At 39.4% G+C, this 18,136-nt stretch overlaps 1 protein-coding gene across 1 annotated transcript; it reads left to right on the top strand.

The window, feature by feature from the left end:
- Positions 1–1,491: 1,491 nt before the first annotated feature.
- Positions 1,492–2,741, top strand: LOC113275522 (thaumatin-like protein). Its single transcript, XM_026525054.1, has 2 exons — positions 1,492–1,816; positions 1,898–2,741. Exons 1-2 carry the CDS (start codon positions 1,756–1,758, stop codon positions 2,575–2,577), a joined length of 741 nt encoding a protein of 246 aa, XP_026380839.1. The 5' UTR covers positions 1,492–1,755; the 3' UTR covers positions 2,578–2,741.
- The last annotated feature ends 15,395 nt before the right edge of the window (positions 2,742–18,136 follow it).

The raw sequence follows: 18,136 nt of genomic DNA, 5'->3' as shown, positions 1-18,136 counted from the left end.
CAAAATTTTTTCATCAAAAATCTTCCCGCATGAGTTCAATCAAAAATAAAATTTGATAACTTAAATCCATAAGTTTTAATCTACTTAATTAATTCATCTAAACTAAATTAATTAATCTAATTAGAATTTTTAGGGTCTGTTTGGGAGTTTGGAAACGGGATAACATATTCTGGAAAAGTTTATCTTAAATTAATTTATAATAACCTTGTTAATGGTTATTTTTAATGATGTTTGTCTAAAATTCTATCATATCTTGGGTTAGGTTAATTTGTGTTTGTTTGACTACAAAAATAGGTTAATATAAATAATTATTTGTTAGATAAATACTTATTTTAAAGGAAAATAACTGTCTAACCCAGGTGAGGATACAGGTATCCCAGGTATTTGGAAGAATACCATAACCTCACTTTTTATACTTCCTAAAATCAAGGAAGGTTTAGTAATCCTTATCCAGAATTGGAATTGTAGTGAGACAAACACATTTTAACAGTTTTTTACTGGATAACCCAACCCAGGATGGGATATCCAGGATACCAAACACGACCTTAGTGTTAATTAAACAAGAGTATATTAGCCATCTAGAAAATACAAGGGTTAAGAAGTGGCCCGTTTTACTTCAAAATGACCTGATTTTTATCTCATTAGGTATACCCCAGTTAATTTGGGTATTACCCAATCAAACCGGGATTCACACAAACTTTAGTCTTGGCTAGATCTAAATAAAGTTTAAAGTAAAAACATTCAACCCATTTAAACTAAATAAAATAAGAACTTTTAGTACGAGAGAATAGAGATGCTCCATGGAAAAAGATATTACCATTAAACAACAAGAGCAGAGAACAACCATTCCGATGGAATCTCATCGATCTGAGTACTGATAGTTTCGGGCAGTGTGAAAGACAGTGATTAGGCGCTCACTGCCTTTTTCTTTTCTTTTCCTAATTTTTACCAGAAGCCACAAACGTTCTTCAACTACTAGTCCACGCAGTAAATAAACCCAACAACTTCATTTTTACAACTACTTCTTCAAATAACCATCTGATCTGATGCAGGTTTTCGTATAACAAACCTAAAACAAGCAGGTGGTGGTGCCGTGGCGGGGTCAAATACTGTTTCAAAATGGCAATTTGAGAAGAATATAAGGACATAGGGTTCTTAAATCTTGACCTTTGAATCCTTTCTTCAGATGGTGTGTTTCCCAAATCTGTAGTAATTTACAAACAATATCTGATGGGTTTAAGGGAGAGAAGAATAGTACAAGTTCAGTACTAATGGACTCACAACATTTTGATTCCTTCAACATGTGATTGAATGCAGAGAGTTGATAACAAAAGGACATACTTTTGCCTTATTCCTCTTCCCACTGAAACCTCTGACATTTTTGAAATTTGAGCTCTCTTTCTTTGTCACTACTACACAAATACAAACATTGTGAGAGTTCAGTACATGTACCGTTTCCCCATTCTCACTAGCTCTAGTCTAGCTCCTAAACACAAACAAGGAAAGAGGAAAACAACTGGAACCTCTTTTCATTTGCAGACAGACCTTTCAAGTTTCAACCTCTTTGACCTACTCTCAAGGCCAAGGCCAAACCCTTTACTTTTTCTTTCTTTCTTTTTACTGTTGTACAGTGGTTGTTGTTGTTCTTTACTTCTTTACCCTTTTTTTTCTACTTCTTTATAAACCGACTCAGTAAGAAGAGAAAGAGAAGGTCATTTCTTCTTTCTCTGGTTTCTGTTAAGGTTTTAGTGAGCTATGGATATGGTGCAGATCAAGCCTTTGCTCCTCACCCTTCTCTTCATTTCTCACATTGCAGGTAATATGTAATTCTTTACAATGTAATTTATAATGAAAGTAATGAAAATAGTTGCTAATTTTGTTTTCCATTGTATTTCAGTTGAAGTTTCATCAGCAACAATTGCATTCCACAACAAATGTTCATACCCAGTATGGCCAGGGATTCAACCAAGTGCAGGAAAACCCATTTTAGTTAAAGGTGGATTTAAACTAAACCCAAAGCAAGCTTATGCATTGAGAGTCCCACAAGATTGGTCAGGAAGATTCTGGGGTCGTCAAGATTGTGTCTTTGATGCAAGTGGTAAAGGTCATTGTGGAACTGGTGATTGTGGTGGTGCCTTGTACTGTAATGGTGCTGGTGGTGAACCACCTGCAACTCTTGCTGAAATTACACTCGGTGAGCTTGATTTCTATGATGTTAGTCTTGTTGATGGTTACAACTTGGCCATTTCTGTCAAACCATTCAAAGGTAAAGGAGGAGCTTGTAGTTACACTGGTTGTGTTAAAGACTTGAATCAAATGTGTCCAGTTGGTTTACAAGTGAAATCTAAAGATAATACAAGAGTTGTTGCTTGTAGAAGTGCTTGTTCTGCTTTCAACAAACCAAGGTATTGCTGCACTGGTGACTTTGGGAATCCTAGCACCTGCAAACCAACTGCTTACTCAAAGGTCTTTAAGAATGCTTGTCCTAGAGCTTATTCTTATGCTTATGATGATCCTACTAGTATTGCTACTTGCAAAGGTGGAAATTACTTGGTTACTTTCTGTCCTCAGCATTAAAATCTATCTTTATGTAATCTCACTCTCTAGAATGCAGTGATGTTCTACTAATAGTATTAGATTTTAGTATGATTATTATTCTAGCAATGTTGTTAATGGAATTCTCATGGGGAGATGTAATAGAAACAGTGCAATGCTTAATCTAGTCACTACTTTTAGTATAATTTTTGTTTGTCTGAGCTCCATTGATTTTTATATCTTTCTCTGTTGATGCATGCCCATATATTCTGCTGCTTCATTACTTTTTTTCTTTTTTGATAAAGTTAATTGTGATGTTTTGGATCTTGCAAAGAGTTGAAATGTGCCCATGCTTGATGTTCTCATAATTTCAACATTCCTATTAGAGATTGAATCTAGATGCATTATTTACAGTAATCTCCACCATTGACGGTCTGCTATGGCCTATGGCAAGACAGACATCTTCTATGTATGCACTTGCAATTGAACCATAGAACCATATATTGTAGAACAGAACAGTGATCTTCTGCAATTCAAGATTAGATGCAGAGTGAATTTGATGTTTTGAAAAATGATTTTGCACAAGCCAACTCTTGCTGATTAGTAGATGTATTAAATGCGTTATAGGTAGATGAATATGGTCTTTCTTTGTTTTGCATTTGCATTTGCTTGCGGTTTGACTCTACTTTGTAGAGTTGCCAATTACAGTGTATATGTTTCCACTTGGTTGTGGACCTGTGATGTTCAATGTTTTGCAGCTTTCCAATATTATCTTGTAGGATCTCTAGTTTGAAAATGCTGTCGCTTGGTGCAATAGCCGGTAAGTTGGACGGAAAATGCAGTAGTGCAATATTGTTGCAACAAAAAAAACCAATGCAGCCTAAAACTATTGAAATGAGAAAAACAGATATTATTGCAATGAAAAAAGAAATCAATGCATCATATATTGTTGCCAAAAAAAAAAGAACGCCCGATTGGGGATACTAAAACTAATTGGGGGATAGAAGAAAATGATAAAAACTGGATTTAAATATCAAAATCAGGGTCACCCCTTATCTAAGTATTTTACCTAATACCTAATCTACCCCTCACTAATCATGCTTAGTGCTTAGTTATAATTAGTAAATTCATAAGATTATTTGATAAATGATTAGTGTGTATTTTTATTTGTATTCGGGTGAGTGAGGTGAGAGTAGAAGGAGGGAAAAAGTATTTGAGAGAGAATTTTTTTTGGTGAAAATGGAGGATGATTGTGAAGAGAGAATTGCTGCTAAGAGGCTGAAAATTTGATTTTTTTTCTTTGAGTCCACCATTTTTTTCAGCTGAAAAAGCTCGGCGCCGGCATGGACGTATGTTTATGGGTAAAAACTGTTTCTGCTGGTTTTGGTAAATTTGGGTGTGTGGATGAGAAACAAATCTAAACCTAAAACAAATGCACTGCACGAGAGTAATTTAGATTCGAGAGATCAATCTGTATAATCCAGGCCTAAACCAAGAAATGACCGTTCCAGTCTTGCTTCGGTCACAAAGTGAAGGAGAAGGGTTGGTCTTAGGGAGGGAAGCGAAGAAGGTGTTGAGACCATAATGGTTAATTCTGAAGGTGTGGCTATTTTATGACTTGTATCAGAATTTGGAACTGGTTTGCGAAATGTAAGTTATTAATTCTTTGGTGTTTTTCTGGATATTATGTTGTTATTCTGACCAAAACTTGTTGTTTTGTGGAAATAGGTAAAACCTATTTATACAAGTCATATTGAACGCACCCTGATCTCGTAGAAAGTGAGAGTGATTGAGTAATGAAAAAGTGGGATTATGTGTAAATGCCAGAGACCACGTTCCCATCATGTAGGAAACTGGTTAGTTTACATCCACTACTTCTTATCGCCACTAACTTCCCTGCTTTCTGACACTTTCTTATAATGGGCGTGTTGCACGCCACACACTGTAAACCGCCAGACCAATACCCTGATGAGCATCCCCCAGTTTGTAACATGTTTGATGTCTCGAGTGTTTTCGTGGAAAACGTGTAGCAGATTGCTATGTGTGGCAAGTCAAAGTCAGGAGAATAGCACGTGATGCTATTTGGCTTGTCTTGGTTGGCCGCGCAAAACTTTCCACAGGCCTGTCAATTCTTTGGAGAATTTGGATGGCTGAGATCGTAACTCATGAGAAAGGGTGACCATTGATTATGGCCACATTCTGTTGGCGCTTGATGGTAGCACAATGGCATTATTGGCACACGCCAATGGCGTGGTGGCATATAACGGCATGCCAATGGCATACTAGGGCCTAACATAACAGTAGCGCCTGGCGTAGCCATGACAGCTATTTTAGCATGTTGGTGTTAGACCCAAATATGGTTCCGGCAACATTGGCCCTGTTGTTACATCAAACTTTAAGGCCTTAGGAGAATTACCTGACTTAGTTGGCGTGACAACTTTAGCTAAATTAGGGTTTGGCATATCGAAACACTAATTAGCGCGTGTAACATGGCTACGACACGATGACGTCTTATGCAATCGGCGCCATGGCCACATTAAAGGAATTATGGCGAGCCATAACATGGGAATAACCACAGGCACAAGGATGGCCACTGGTGGTTATAGAATGACGCCATTTTTAGGATTTGGCGGGTCCCACATGGCTCGTGGCATGTTGTGGGGACAAAGTGGCGTGATTGGGCCGCAACTGGAAATTAGGGTTTCGACCAATGCCGCCAAGGCAGAGACGTGTTTGGAATACCCTAATTGGAATATGTTATGGAGTTTGGCCATGAACAAGAGGTGGGTTAGCACGTTGGCGCACTATTTATGGTATGTTGCCACGTTCGGCATGCTTCTGTGGCAACGTGTCACGTTCGGCATGTTTGGCATGCTAATTAGCGTTTTGGCGATGCATGGCATGTTCGACATGTCACTAGCATGCCGGAGTGGAACGACATGTTTGGCATGCCAATTAGCGTATTGGCGCGACTTTTGGAAATCCAATTTGGCATTGTGATATCTGGCGCAACCTTGCCTCTTTTAATACTGTGGCAGGTTTAGAGCGATCTGATTGGTCGATTAAAAGAGGGGCCGTCCAAGTATGGGTGTGGCCACACTTCTAGTGTGTGTGTGGCGGATTTAAAGTGACCTGATTGGTCGATGGGAAATAGGGACGGCAAGTATGGGCCCATCCACAACTCATGTGCGTGTGGCTGGAATAGGGGCCGGCTCGAGCAGCATGGGGTGTGGCTACTTGCAAGTGGTGTCGGATGGATTGTGGCATGGCCACACCTCCTTTTGTTGTTGCTCCTATTCCGCGGCTCCTTTATTCCTTGTTTTCTGATTGTGGGTAAGATTTTGCACCTACTAATCCATGGCAGATTAATTGCCTAGTTCGCCTAGGCTTAATTTCGACAGGCAAGGTCTAATATACTGCGCAGGACGCAAAACCCTAATTTTTGCAAATTAGTCGGGGTAATATCTAAATCTTGTGAATTATCACAAAATTGATTGAATTCTATGTGTTGACACCGAGTTCTTTAAGTTCATTGCCAGAGAGCATTATGCTTTCCGATTGAATACTTTATGCAAGGATGTTAGCCTTGATACTTGGAAATTCGTGCTACTCTGCTACGAGTGAACACAAATTGTCATGCCATATCAATTTTAAGGGTTCAACTGGGGAAAAAAACACAGAAAGCGTTCAAAGAAACTTATATTAACTGAATAATACATGCAAGGTGCAAAATTTACAGAACATCTGGGATTGTTGCTATATGAACAATTCTGGGTAAATTTCATGTGAATATATTGAATTTCTCAATAAATGCGCCAGTGAATAGGTTGGACACTCATCACTTTTATATGGCTTTGTCTCTTTGGAGAGTGACAGTATATTAAATGCGGGAAATTTACAACTTTATCTCTGAACTAAAAACCACCATCAACAACATGGTATGAATACAATGCCGGAAGCAGCCATACCAGCATGGTATTCATACCACGTCCATGCCGACACCGAGCCTATCCCCCATTTTGAAATTCAATCCGGCATAGTATTCAACAAAAAGACTATGTCGGTACAAAAGTTGTTTTTTACCTACTGATGTGATTTGTAGATAGTGGTAAAAGTGGTTCGATTCTCAGACTTGTGAAGGATATTAATTAGACTTAAATTCTTATATTAAAATAGAAAACTCACTAAAAATTATAGCAAACTCAATCAAAGCTGATATCAATACTAAAAGAAACACTAAGGCTAAGATTCCACTATTTTCCAAGTTCAAAGTGATTAAACCAATACTTATATTTATGCAATTTTCTTGTTTAATTTGATTCCAAAATATTGCAACAAGTAGATTTTCAAAAGTAATAATTGCAAATACCAAGTATGAAGCATCAAAAGTCTTAAAACTAAGCATACTCCATCAAAATATATCACAATCACTCAAATAAAAATCATATTCAATAATAGTTCAAGGCAAATAATCATATAATTATTGCAAATAAAAAGATAAAATAGAATATACCACTTTTTTTTGGAAAAATAGCTTCCTCTATCGCCTCAGCAATGGGGTTTAGCTCCTCATATGTCAGTGTACGAATCCGAGGGGCCGAGACAGTATCGTAACTGTCGTCCTTCCCCGCAAATAGTTTATATTTAATTTTAACCCTTCCTTAGGGTTTAAAAATAAAAATGTCCAAGTCCAAAAATAAAAATGTCCAAAAAGGAAAAGAAAAATTACAAAAATAAAACCCTATTTACAGTTTCTAAAAATAAAACAAAATAACTATATAAAAAATCTTCTTCTTCACTCCTTTCAGATTCCTCTTTTCTTTCCTTCTTTGGCGATGCTTTCCTTTTATAGTACTTTCCTTTCCTTGTAGCTTCGCTCCAAATCTGAAAAGAATCGAATAATACCAAAACGCGTAAAAAAGAACAAAAATGAAAATAAACCTAAAACAAATCTAAATACAAATCTGCGTCGGCGACGCCAAAAATTGAAGTCGTTTTTTAAGTGGTAAATAAAGTTCGTTCAACTCGGACTTGTGTAGACTCAATTTCAGACTTAATAATAGAAAACAATAAAAATAAAGAAAATATATACACAAGGTTTGTCACAATTTCGAGAGATTACTGAGACTCGGGATTCCACCAAACCTCATACCATGTGGTTCAAAAATCAATTCTTAGACAATTATAGATCTTGTTTATTGACTCTAATTCTTTGCCAGGGTAGATTTTAAAAAGATTAACTGTAAATCACTAGCATGATGCATCAGAAGCACTTAGACCAAGCATACATCATCATACGACTTCACAACTAATTAAGAAAAATCATAAAACGATTAAATTAATGCAAAAAGTCATAAAAAGAATTAAATATAATCACCACACGTATGAAATATTGCTTCCTTCGTGATCCCAGTGTTGGGGTTTAGCTCCTCATATTAATCATGATCTCCAAATATGTGTTTGTTGCTCAAAAGATGATTAAAAGAGTGAAAAGTAATAACACAGACTGTTTGCAACAGTGTATTGGTGTTGCAAAACAGCTGTTACAATGGAACTGTTACAGAAAAACTGTTGCTTTGTCGCTGATTTTAAAACCCTAGAATAAGGCAGCCCTGAACAACTTAATGTTCTTCAGCGGTTAAACAACGACACTTTTGTGCGACTGTCTACCGAGGGTCAATGTTCTTCAGCTGTTCTTCTTCTTCAACAGCAGCAGCAGCAGAAACAGAGTTTGGTAAAGCTATGATTTCATCTTCTCTGGCTCTCCTTAGGTTCCCAAACTCTCGACACCTCTTCTATATGACCCAAGACATCTATTTATATCAAAAATACCGATTAAATCTCTCCCAAATCTTCCAAAATCTCTTTCCTTCTCTTCACGGCCAAGTTGCGGCAATTTCTTGTTTTAGAATTTCTACGCGTTTCTGAGCTTTCCTTTTTATTCTAAACTCTTCCTTAGATAGATACAAATCTTTGGGAAGGTTTACAGCGCTTTAATCTCTCTAAAATTCCCTAAAACAGGTCACACACATGACTTTCCATATTTTCTGTTGTGAGAAAAATCCGTCGATTGAGCCCAGTCTAATCAATTTAAACACCCATATCAGATTCCTAGACCCATAAGGAGTCTATCCTATGAAAATCAGAGGTTTAATCGACCTCAAACTCCTCCAAATCACGATTGCCAAAACTGTTCTTCACTGCATTATTTTCCCGCCAAAACATGGTTTTTGAAATGTTGAAGATGGTTGCCCCTTATCCAGAGTAGGGGTGCGATTAGAAACTGCCTGGAAATGGGATGCCCCTTAGTAATTAGGTTAACCCTTATCCAAAGTGAGTGTCCGAATAGCAAATGTCCTCCGGGTGCTTTCCGACAACTTTTCGAGCCAATTTTTTCCAAAAATGTTTATTGGCCAAAAATACCTACAAATAAATAAAACACCATAATAAGTACAAAAATGAGCCCTAACAATATATAGAATCGAGACAAATCGGACACAAAAATGTGTCTATCAAATATCCCCAAACCTATTATTTGCTAGTCCTCGAGCAAAAATAAAATAGAAATAAAATCCTAACTCACTGTCGCAGGCATCGTCGATTGCATTTAGCGTATGCAATAAGCCTTTAAACCCCCAGGTGTCCCTAGTGGCGGAGTGTTGTCTCCGGAGGGCTTATCAGAGGTATACCCACAAAACCTTTATACTCCAGAACCTAGCTATCTACACAGAACCTTGGAAGGTACTAAAGAATCTCCTTGGTTGGCATACTTATTGACTACAGGAGGAAGTACCCTGATGCAAAAATTCCAATTGTTGTACACGAGTTTGCACTCAAGCATACTAAAATTCATATGAAGTGACAGAGCTCTACTCAGATAGTCGCACTATGGACATCAATATCCGGAGTCAAAACTAATCACATGGATAGATCAAGAAGATGGATATAGAAAAACATAGATGGTTTTGATGTTTACTAGGTGAACGGTGTTTCTCATATTTGTCTGAAGGCCTCCGCCAAAATGAACCTATCCTAATGGACTGAGATACCGGTCTGACTAATATCAACACACTGGCATATACAAGGGTACCAATGGTCGATAATCCTAACTCTAGGTCAACACAACTGGCATATACAAGGGTTCCAGTGGTCGACTTTATTGAATTTATTCCAGTTGGTATGATGGTCTGGTCTCTTTTTTTTTGTATCTCAATCACTCTAATTCACCCTAGCGTTGGTAACAACTTGAATCGTGAGCCCCACCTAATCACTTATAGAAACATAGTTTAAAAATAAAACAAAATAAAAACAGAAGTGAAAAGTACTCAACGAGATATGGTGAAACTATCATGTTATTTCTAACACCTGAGCTCTGTGCTTTTATGAATAGACTCTTTAGATGTTGCCATCTAGTCAGATTGGTTCCTCAACTCCTGCAACCAAAATGCTTCCATCCACTTAGATTGGTTAGTGCCATCCTTAATAGGGATAAATTTCTAGGCTCTGGAGTTTATTTATTGCAACGAAAAGGTAACAAAAAGTTCTACCCCACCCCCAAACTTAAATCTAACATTGTCCTCAATGTTTCTAATCAAAGAACAGTACCAAAAATATAAGTAACATGAGGAAATAGTAAAGAGAGAAGTCGGAAAGATAGTACCTGGGTGAAGTGTAACCAAAACCTACAAAAATATTATACAACATACAAAATCGCCTCGATGGTCAATCAAGGTAAACAGGGTCCTCCAGAGGGACCTCCTCAACATCACCTGTAGGAAAAGGCTCTAAAAAGGGCTTCAATCGCTGACCGTTAACCTTCGAAGAACTACTACCATCTGGTGTCTCAATCTCAACAGTGCCATGAGGAAAAACAGTACGGACCACAAAAGGACCGGTCCACCGAGAGCACAACTTCCCGGGGAATAGATGCAAACGAGTGTCATACAGAAGAACTTTTTGACCTGGAGAAAATGACTTTCGTAAAATATTCCTATCATGTACAAGTTTCATTTTGTTCTTATACTCCTTAGCACTATCGTATGCATCTCTACGAATCTCGTCCAACTCATTGAGCTGGAGCTTTCTTTGAGCTCCTGCCTTGTCAAGTGAAAAATTTAAGTTCTTAATAGCCCAATAGGATCGATGCTCTAACTCAACAGGCAGGTGACATGCCTTGAAAAACACTAAACGATAAGGTGACATTCCAATGGGTGTCTTAAACGCAGTACGGTAAGCCCATAAGGCATCAGTAAGCCTCGACGACCAGTCTTTCCTATTTGGATTAACTGTTTTATCTAGTATACGTTTAATTTCCCTATTGGAAACCTCTACCTGACCACTAGTCTGAGGGTGATATGGGGTTGCTACTCTATGGGTAATACTGTATTGTTTCATTAAAAGAGCAAACGGTCTATTACAAAAGTGTGAACCTCCATCACTAATTATAGCTCGCGGCGTACCAAAACGTGTAAGTATATTCTCTTTCAAAAACTGGACTACGACCCTGTGGTCATTCGTTTTACACGGAACCGCCTCAACCCACTTAGACACATAGTCTACAGCGACAAGTATGTAAAGACAACCAAACGAAATACGAAATGGACCCATAAAATCAATGCCCCACACATCACCCCTTAGCAGAAACTATTGGTTGGGGGAAGTAATTTATATCCCCCAATTAGTTCAAGAATCCCCCAATCGCGCGTTCAATAAAAAACCAATGTCGCCAAAAGAAAAGAAAATATTTTTTTTCCCGGAAAAGAGGCGAACCTCATTACATATAATAAAAGATCCGATTTAGGAAATCGGAAACCTTACAAAAGTTTTTCAAAATCATAAAACAGCCATACAAGATATAGTACCTCCGCCATTTCTGCCTATCAAATCCATCTGTTCAGGCATAAAAAGAGTTTCAGAAGACTTTCCCTCTCGCAAAGGAGAGGACCAAACATCTAGGGTTAAACTGATTTTCAAAAGAAAGCCAGTATGTGTCAAAGCACAAGGCAATGACTGGATAAAATTCAACTCAATATTTATCAGAATATGTTGATAACATGAACTTGAGTTTTTTAGTTTTAGATTGCTTAATGCAATCAAGGTAACAGTGACCCATTTAATAGTAACAGGTTCCACACAGTAGCCAAGGAGAATCAAACAGTAGCCAAGGTGTCTAAAGTAACAGTAGTAGTCTGAATCGGTCTTTAGGTGTTTGTAGCGGAGCGAATCGACGGGATGACTCGGCGTTGGAGAAGTGGTAGTAGTTATAGTAACATATGAACTTGAAGATGATCTTGAACGAGTTGCAACTATCTTTATTTTCATTTCTAAGCCTAGAACAAGCAAATCTATAACTAAAAAGTATAATAGGACTCAACCTAATGAAACAAACACTAAAACAGAAACAACTAAGGGTTACAAGAAATAAGAAATGCAACATAAGAACATGCACTACAAACCTAGAACTGGTTTTAAATGTTTTCTGAAAACCATAACCATCAAAAGTAAGCTTACCAGAATCATTGTTGGCCAGTGCAATAGTTACAATAAAACAACATACTTTTGTGGTTGAAAATGAAGGATCTTGAGTTTCTTCCACATCTTCAACTTGCCGGAGAACGTTTCCATGAAGATTTAGCCAGTTGTACCCCTTCTTTGGTTCAACAAAATTAACCCTATACTCTAACCAACTAGATGAAGGTACATGCAACACATGCTTAAAACAAAGTACACCAATGAACATAGAGAAGATTACGAGAATTACAAACAAATACACAAAGTAAAACATAATACAAACAGGGATAATAATAACAAAAACTAAACCAGAGAGTAAAGCGGATATTTTTTAGTTTCTAGAGAATGAAGTTCTTGCTTTCACAATGACGAAGACCATATCTGAAAAGTCTGTATGTCTAAATATGTTGTACTCTCTCCATCCTAGTTTAGATGCCTAAATAGGATTTTACACAAAGAGAATAGTTTTCTTTCCACAATTACCCTAGGTTAGTATTTAAGATTCCTACTTTTTAGATGTCTAGGTTTTTATTTTTTACTTGGAAAAATTCAAATTAAAGGAAGTATATAGAGAAAAGTATTTAAGAGTGTGTCTAGAAAATTGAAATACACAATTCTCCATGTTATGGGTTGATTTCAAGCTAGGGACAAATTAGGATAAAAGTTGGAAAAGTATGAAGTATAGCAAGTATTATAGGACAAAAAAAATCTTCAATTTTGGTATCTAAACTAGGACGGAGGGAGTATTTATCAGGACAAGATAACATACCATACCGAATCAGTCGATCTCTACCAACAAAACCTTGAAAAAGTGAACGAAAAATTCACCAGAAAACCAAAACAAGACAATATCTAATTGTTGAGGGGTAAAACGTTGGTAGGAGGAACTAGCCCTAATCATAGAAAATACTCACAATGAGAAGAAGGGTTTATGGAAAGTAATAGAGAATTAATGATACCTCAAGAAGTGTACCCTCTTTCCCTTTTATAATAACCCTCTTATGGATAAGTTACCATAAGATTAACATATTACTAAACTACCATTTCCCTTTCCTTAAGTTAACACTAAACCCTAAAGGGCTTTCTTCTTGGACCAAAGCCCAACCAACCTTTATACAACCTTGGATGGACCAGAACTATCTCACCTTAGTGGGTTAGGCCTAGTTCCTTAGTTCATCCTCCCATAAAGGGAACCCTTTATGGGATAAGGAGACATCTATCTATGATTGGTTATTTTCATGTATCAACATTAGTCCCTTGACTGTTTGACAGGTCGAAGACCATGTCAACAGTTAAATGTTGATGCACCGGTTACAATTGGGAGTTATGGGCGGGTTTAAGTTCACGACCCTTGGAATGCGACGGTTACTGGTCTGTCTAGTAACTGCTCCTTCTTTTACCTCATAAATAGAGGGGACGTCGCTCTTGAATCCTAATTTTTCACTGCCCCCCTTTTCTCTCTCCTCATTCTCTCTTTTGCTCATCATGTCTAACGAATTGCCCATCCGCGACTCGCCTCCTAGGACAGAATCATACACACTTAAAGAATTTAGGAATAATCCCCGACTTAAAGATAAGATATGGCTACCTGCTGCAAACGATGACACCGTTCTTTTCCTGGCTGACGATATCTGGGTCACGCGCATGTTAAATCCTCATCCTTTTCCTCCATCTAGATCCGAAGGCTGGCTTATCCATCCCCAAGCGGAGTCCCCTATTATTCCTTCCTTTGAAGATGCGCCTCGTCTGGCGGTTCATAGGGGTGATTATGTTTTCCCTTTGATCAATCTGCGTTCATCCTCTGAGTCTCATGCTGCTTGGGAGCCATGGATAGATAACATTTGTTCCAACCCGGAGAACGCGAGGATTATTCGTTCTTTAGGTATAGAAGCAACTTTAGAAGCTTCAAGGTTTAGGTGTATCCGGCGGGATCATGACAATATAACTCGTTTATATGCGCGTTGGGGGATCGATCCGCACGCGTTTCTGTTTTCTTGGGGGTGAGGCGACCCCCATCTTAGAGGATGTGGTGGCACTTACTAGCTTACCCGTTCATGGAGATACGGTTTTCGATAGCCGCTGCCTTAATAAGTCTCTGAACGAGAGTGATAAGGGACTTCGTGATCGCTTTCTTAAGGCCAAAGCGAATTCCATGACGTACCAATTACCAGAAGAGCTCAAGGATGGGGCTCCGAGTGAGGAAGAAGGCCCGGTGGATAAGGAGAAGGGTAAAGCTACCGTGTATGCTTCCCGTGATTCTCCCTCTAATGTTTCATCTTCTTCAAAGCTTATGGCATCTGCCATAAAAGATGCTCGATCAAAATCATCTACTGTTGAAGAGTCCGACGACGTGAAAGAGGTGAAAAGCGACCAGAAACCCAAGTCCGGGCAACGCCGCGCCTGTTTCTCTTGCTTGATTAAGTATTGGTATCCCTTGCTTCTGGGCCCTCGCAAGGGTGTTCCTTCTCGAGAAGGGGAAACGGACAGAGTGGATCTAGCAACTTTCCTTTTTTTTTGGCTATGTCATGACATATTTGAGTACAATCCTTGCGACACGATTAAGAATGAGCTTATCCCTATGGCTGTATTAATATCCTGCGGCGTGGCATTTCCACTCGCTCATATGTTCTTGGGCGGTCTCTGTCACCATTTGGATTTTCCGGTGCGTGATATTTGCCGTGTGGACGGATCCCATGAAGTGGATACTTTCCTCCCTGCCAATTTCATCCAAGCATGGGCTTGGGAGCGCTCTCCTATATACATACCTTCTCAGTTGAATCCTCTCTCCCTCTCACGTCAAGAGGAGGTCGTCCAAGAGGATGGTTTTATGCGTCTTATGACGGTTCATGAGTCCCACCCCCGGATGGTCTTTACCTCAAGAAGGGTTTCATGCCCAAGGAAAAGCTCAAGGATTACATGGATAAGGGTGCTGATTTTAACCCTGTTACCTATCAAGATGGTTGTACCGGTTCTCTTCGTTACAACTTTGTTATTCAGTCTCAAAGAAGGATTATTTCTGCAGAGACGCCTTCCGCCGATTATTTTGATATCATTGTTTCTACCTTACCCGGGCGTCTTCCTGGTTTCTATGGTGGGAGGTTTTCCTCTGAGTCATACAATATTATTCGTGTGGCTCGGCAGTTAGGCTTCGATCAGGGAGTCCCTTATGATCCTCTTCTTCCCTTCTCGGTGGAAGAGGATAGGGAAGTCCGGAAGAGTTTCGATCACTTTTTTTTAAGAGAGGTCTTCGGATGAGCGATCGTCAATGCTATTTTTACTTCTATCAACCTCAGTCCCGTCGACATGTTAGCGTTACCAATGAGTGGCTTGGGTATCGCAATAGCGTTAACCAGAATGTACTGAACCTGCTTATCAAGGAGAAATATGCTCCTCCGGCTTTAACCAAGGAGGATTTCCGAGAGATGCATACATCAGGTCGTGTGAAGTTGAATGCCGAGACTGCCAAGAAGTATAAGATATCTTCCAGCAACAAGGGTCGTCCTCTTCGTCCGCTAGTTACCAGCTGGGATCCTCTTCCGGGTGACGAATCCTCTCAAGAGGATGGGAAGAGTAGTGCTTTACCTCCCTCTGGCTCCAAGAAAAAAAGGCGTGTTCAACCAATGAAGCCCTTGAATAATCATTCGACCACGTCTCCTCCTTCTAAAGTACCTTCCCTTTCTTTCTCTGTTATTTCCAATCAAATTCTGCGCTTAGTTTCTTTATGTTGGTTCGCCATATTCTTTTAGAACTCTCCGCCTATCGGCTGCAAGCCTAGGGGCCTTTTCTTTGAAGAGTACATTAACCTGCCTCTCAAAGAGTGGAGGGATGATCGGCTGGCTAAGAAGATAAAACGAGATGCTGGCGTGCTACCTGTTTCGCATTTACCTTCCATCCGCACTGATAATGTTTCCCCTCCATTTTCCTCGCAGGCTCCAAAAATGGGGTCATCGTCCACGAGTACCTTCATCGAGCGCGTGGAGCGCCAACTTGGTCGATCCGTTAATCAGAGTGGTCCTGAAATTCTCTCTCCCCGTATGATTCTTCAATCCACTCATCCTCTGATTGTACAGATAGTTAAAGATCCCAATCATCCTCTTCATACTCCTTCCGACATGTTAGGTGCATATGACGAGTCTGAGTCGGATCAATCTGTGCATGACTATTCTCAAGAGGGCAGTGGTATTAAAGGTAGCGCCCAAAATCAGAGTTCTTCCCCTTCTAAATCCCGTGAGGTACTATATTCTCATTTGTTAAGTTTCAAATACCAACACGTGCCAGTGGAAGTATTTCTATTGTGATTATTAAATGCATTTGGTGATCTGTATATACATCTTCACTTTCTACACTCTTCTGATAAGATTATTTTATTCCCCCCCCCTTTTTTTTTTTGATTTCATCTCTCATTAGGTCATTCGGAGCCGGTTGCGTCAAGTTCTTCTTCTTCTTCTCGCCGATCCGTTCATTCTCCCGTTGATCCTCTATCTTCTCCCGATCTGGTATATATTATGTATTTTGAGTTTCATTTCCTTGCTGTGTTAGAATATTTTGCTTATGGCCATCTTTCTCCCTCTCTCTTCCCTTTTTTTTATAATATAGGAAAACGAGATGGCACTGATGGTAAGGAGAGCGGCCCGAACCAACAGGTCAAAGGAAGCGAGTCTGGGAATTCCAATGAAAAGCGGCAGAAACCTTCCAAGTTGACCCTTAAGGTTTCTCGTAGCGTGAATGCTGATGCTGAGGTAATGGCTACTCCGGAGGATCCTCAATTCCGATATCCTCGTGTTATTTACGCGACGGAGGCTGGTGTGGATAACCGCTATGAGCTAGTACATGGGTTTTGGTCCCCTCGTCTAAAACAGCCACCTATCGGCGCATAGTGGAGAAGTTTGGCCACATGTGTGTTCATGAGGAAATGCTTGTTAATTCTCTGATCTTGGCTAATGAGGATCTGCTCGATATAGCGGAGGAAACTCCAGTTGATCCAGTCACCTTGAGGAAGTGGGACGCTACCATCCAAACTTCTCTAATTCTTCAATTCCCCGTTCAATGGCTTAAGAATCTATTGGACCTGGCGAAGGCGAGCCACATCGCACGGACCACGTTACCTCGCGAGATTGAGGAGTTGGAGCGGGAATACAAGCAGTTGCTCGATGTTTACAATGCTAAATAGGAAGCATATGACCAGCTGTTGGCAGACGTGGGTCGAGCTACCAAGGATTTGAAGACCGCTCGGGACGCTGCTGAGGAGGTCAACGGGCGTTTAACTAGGAAGAAGGCAGAGTTGGTTGCTTTGGATATCTTCTGATAGTGATATTTTGAACGATAATTTCCTTGGTTTTATTTGATTGAGCTGAGAACTTTGATGGGTTATTATCTCTTGCAAAACATATTTACTATTTTGATTTATCTGCTTTTATTATTATGGTTGGATGGTTATTAATGTGGTATTATTCCATGTTTCTATAAATAGGGATAATTAGAACTGTCTTAGTATTTTCAAACTTCTCTTAATATTTCATATTCTTTCTAGTTGTTAGCTATATTTTGCAGCGGATGGCTCATCATCTTCATGGTTATACTTTGGCTTTGGCCCCTGTGCCAATACTGGTTGTCCCTTATGAGAAGGATCATGAGCTAACTCGCTTGTTGTTGGTAAAAGCTGAAGTGGAGATGCTTAGAGAGGTTAGAATGGCGAATAGAGCGGCTACACGCGCGCAGTTTGATGAGAAATATGAGACATATTCAATGGCTCAGAGGTCACAGACGTCCGGTGCATGAATCTCCGTGGGTGTGTTTTGACTTTGTGTGTTCTATCTGCTCTTATTCGTCATGCCGATATGAAAGTGGAGCTAGCGCGTTTATTAATATTGAAGGATGAAGTCGGGATGCTACAGACTCATCGATTGATTGCTCTAGATAAGGCCCGCAAAGCCAATGAAGAACATAAGGAGACACTATATATGGCTCAAGAGGCATGTGCTTCTAGTGAGGTTATGCACAAGTTTCATCAAGTATTAGAAGAGGTGTGTAGTGCTTACACCGATTCCACTACTCAGTATGCTGAGGCACAATTGATGATGCAACACATAAA

This window comes from Papaver somniferum, chromosome 4 (genome assembly GCF_003573695.1).
Source record: "Papaver somniferum cultivar HN1 chromosome 4, ASM357369v1, whole genome shotgun sequence".
NCBI classification, from domain to species: Eukaryota; Viridiplantae; Streptophyta; class Magnoliopsida; order Ranunculales; family Papaveraceae; genus Papaver; species Papaver somniferum.
Note: the sequence above shows the minus strand (reverse complement) of the source record. Positions and strands in the feature narration are given on the sequence as shown.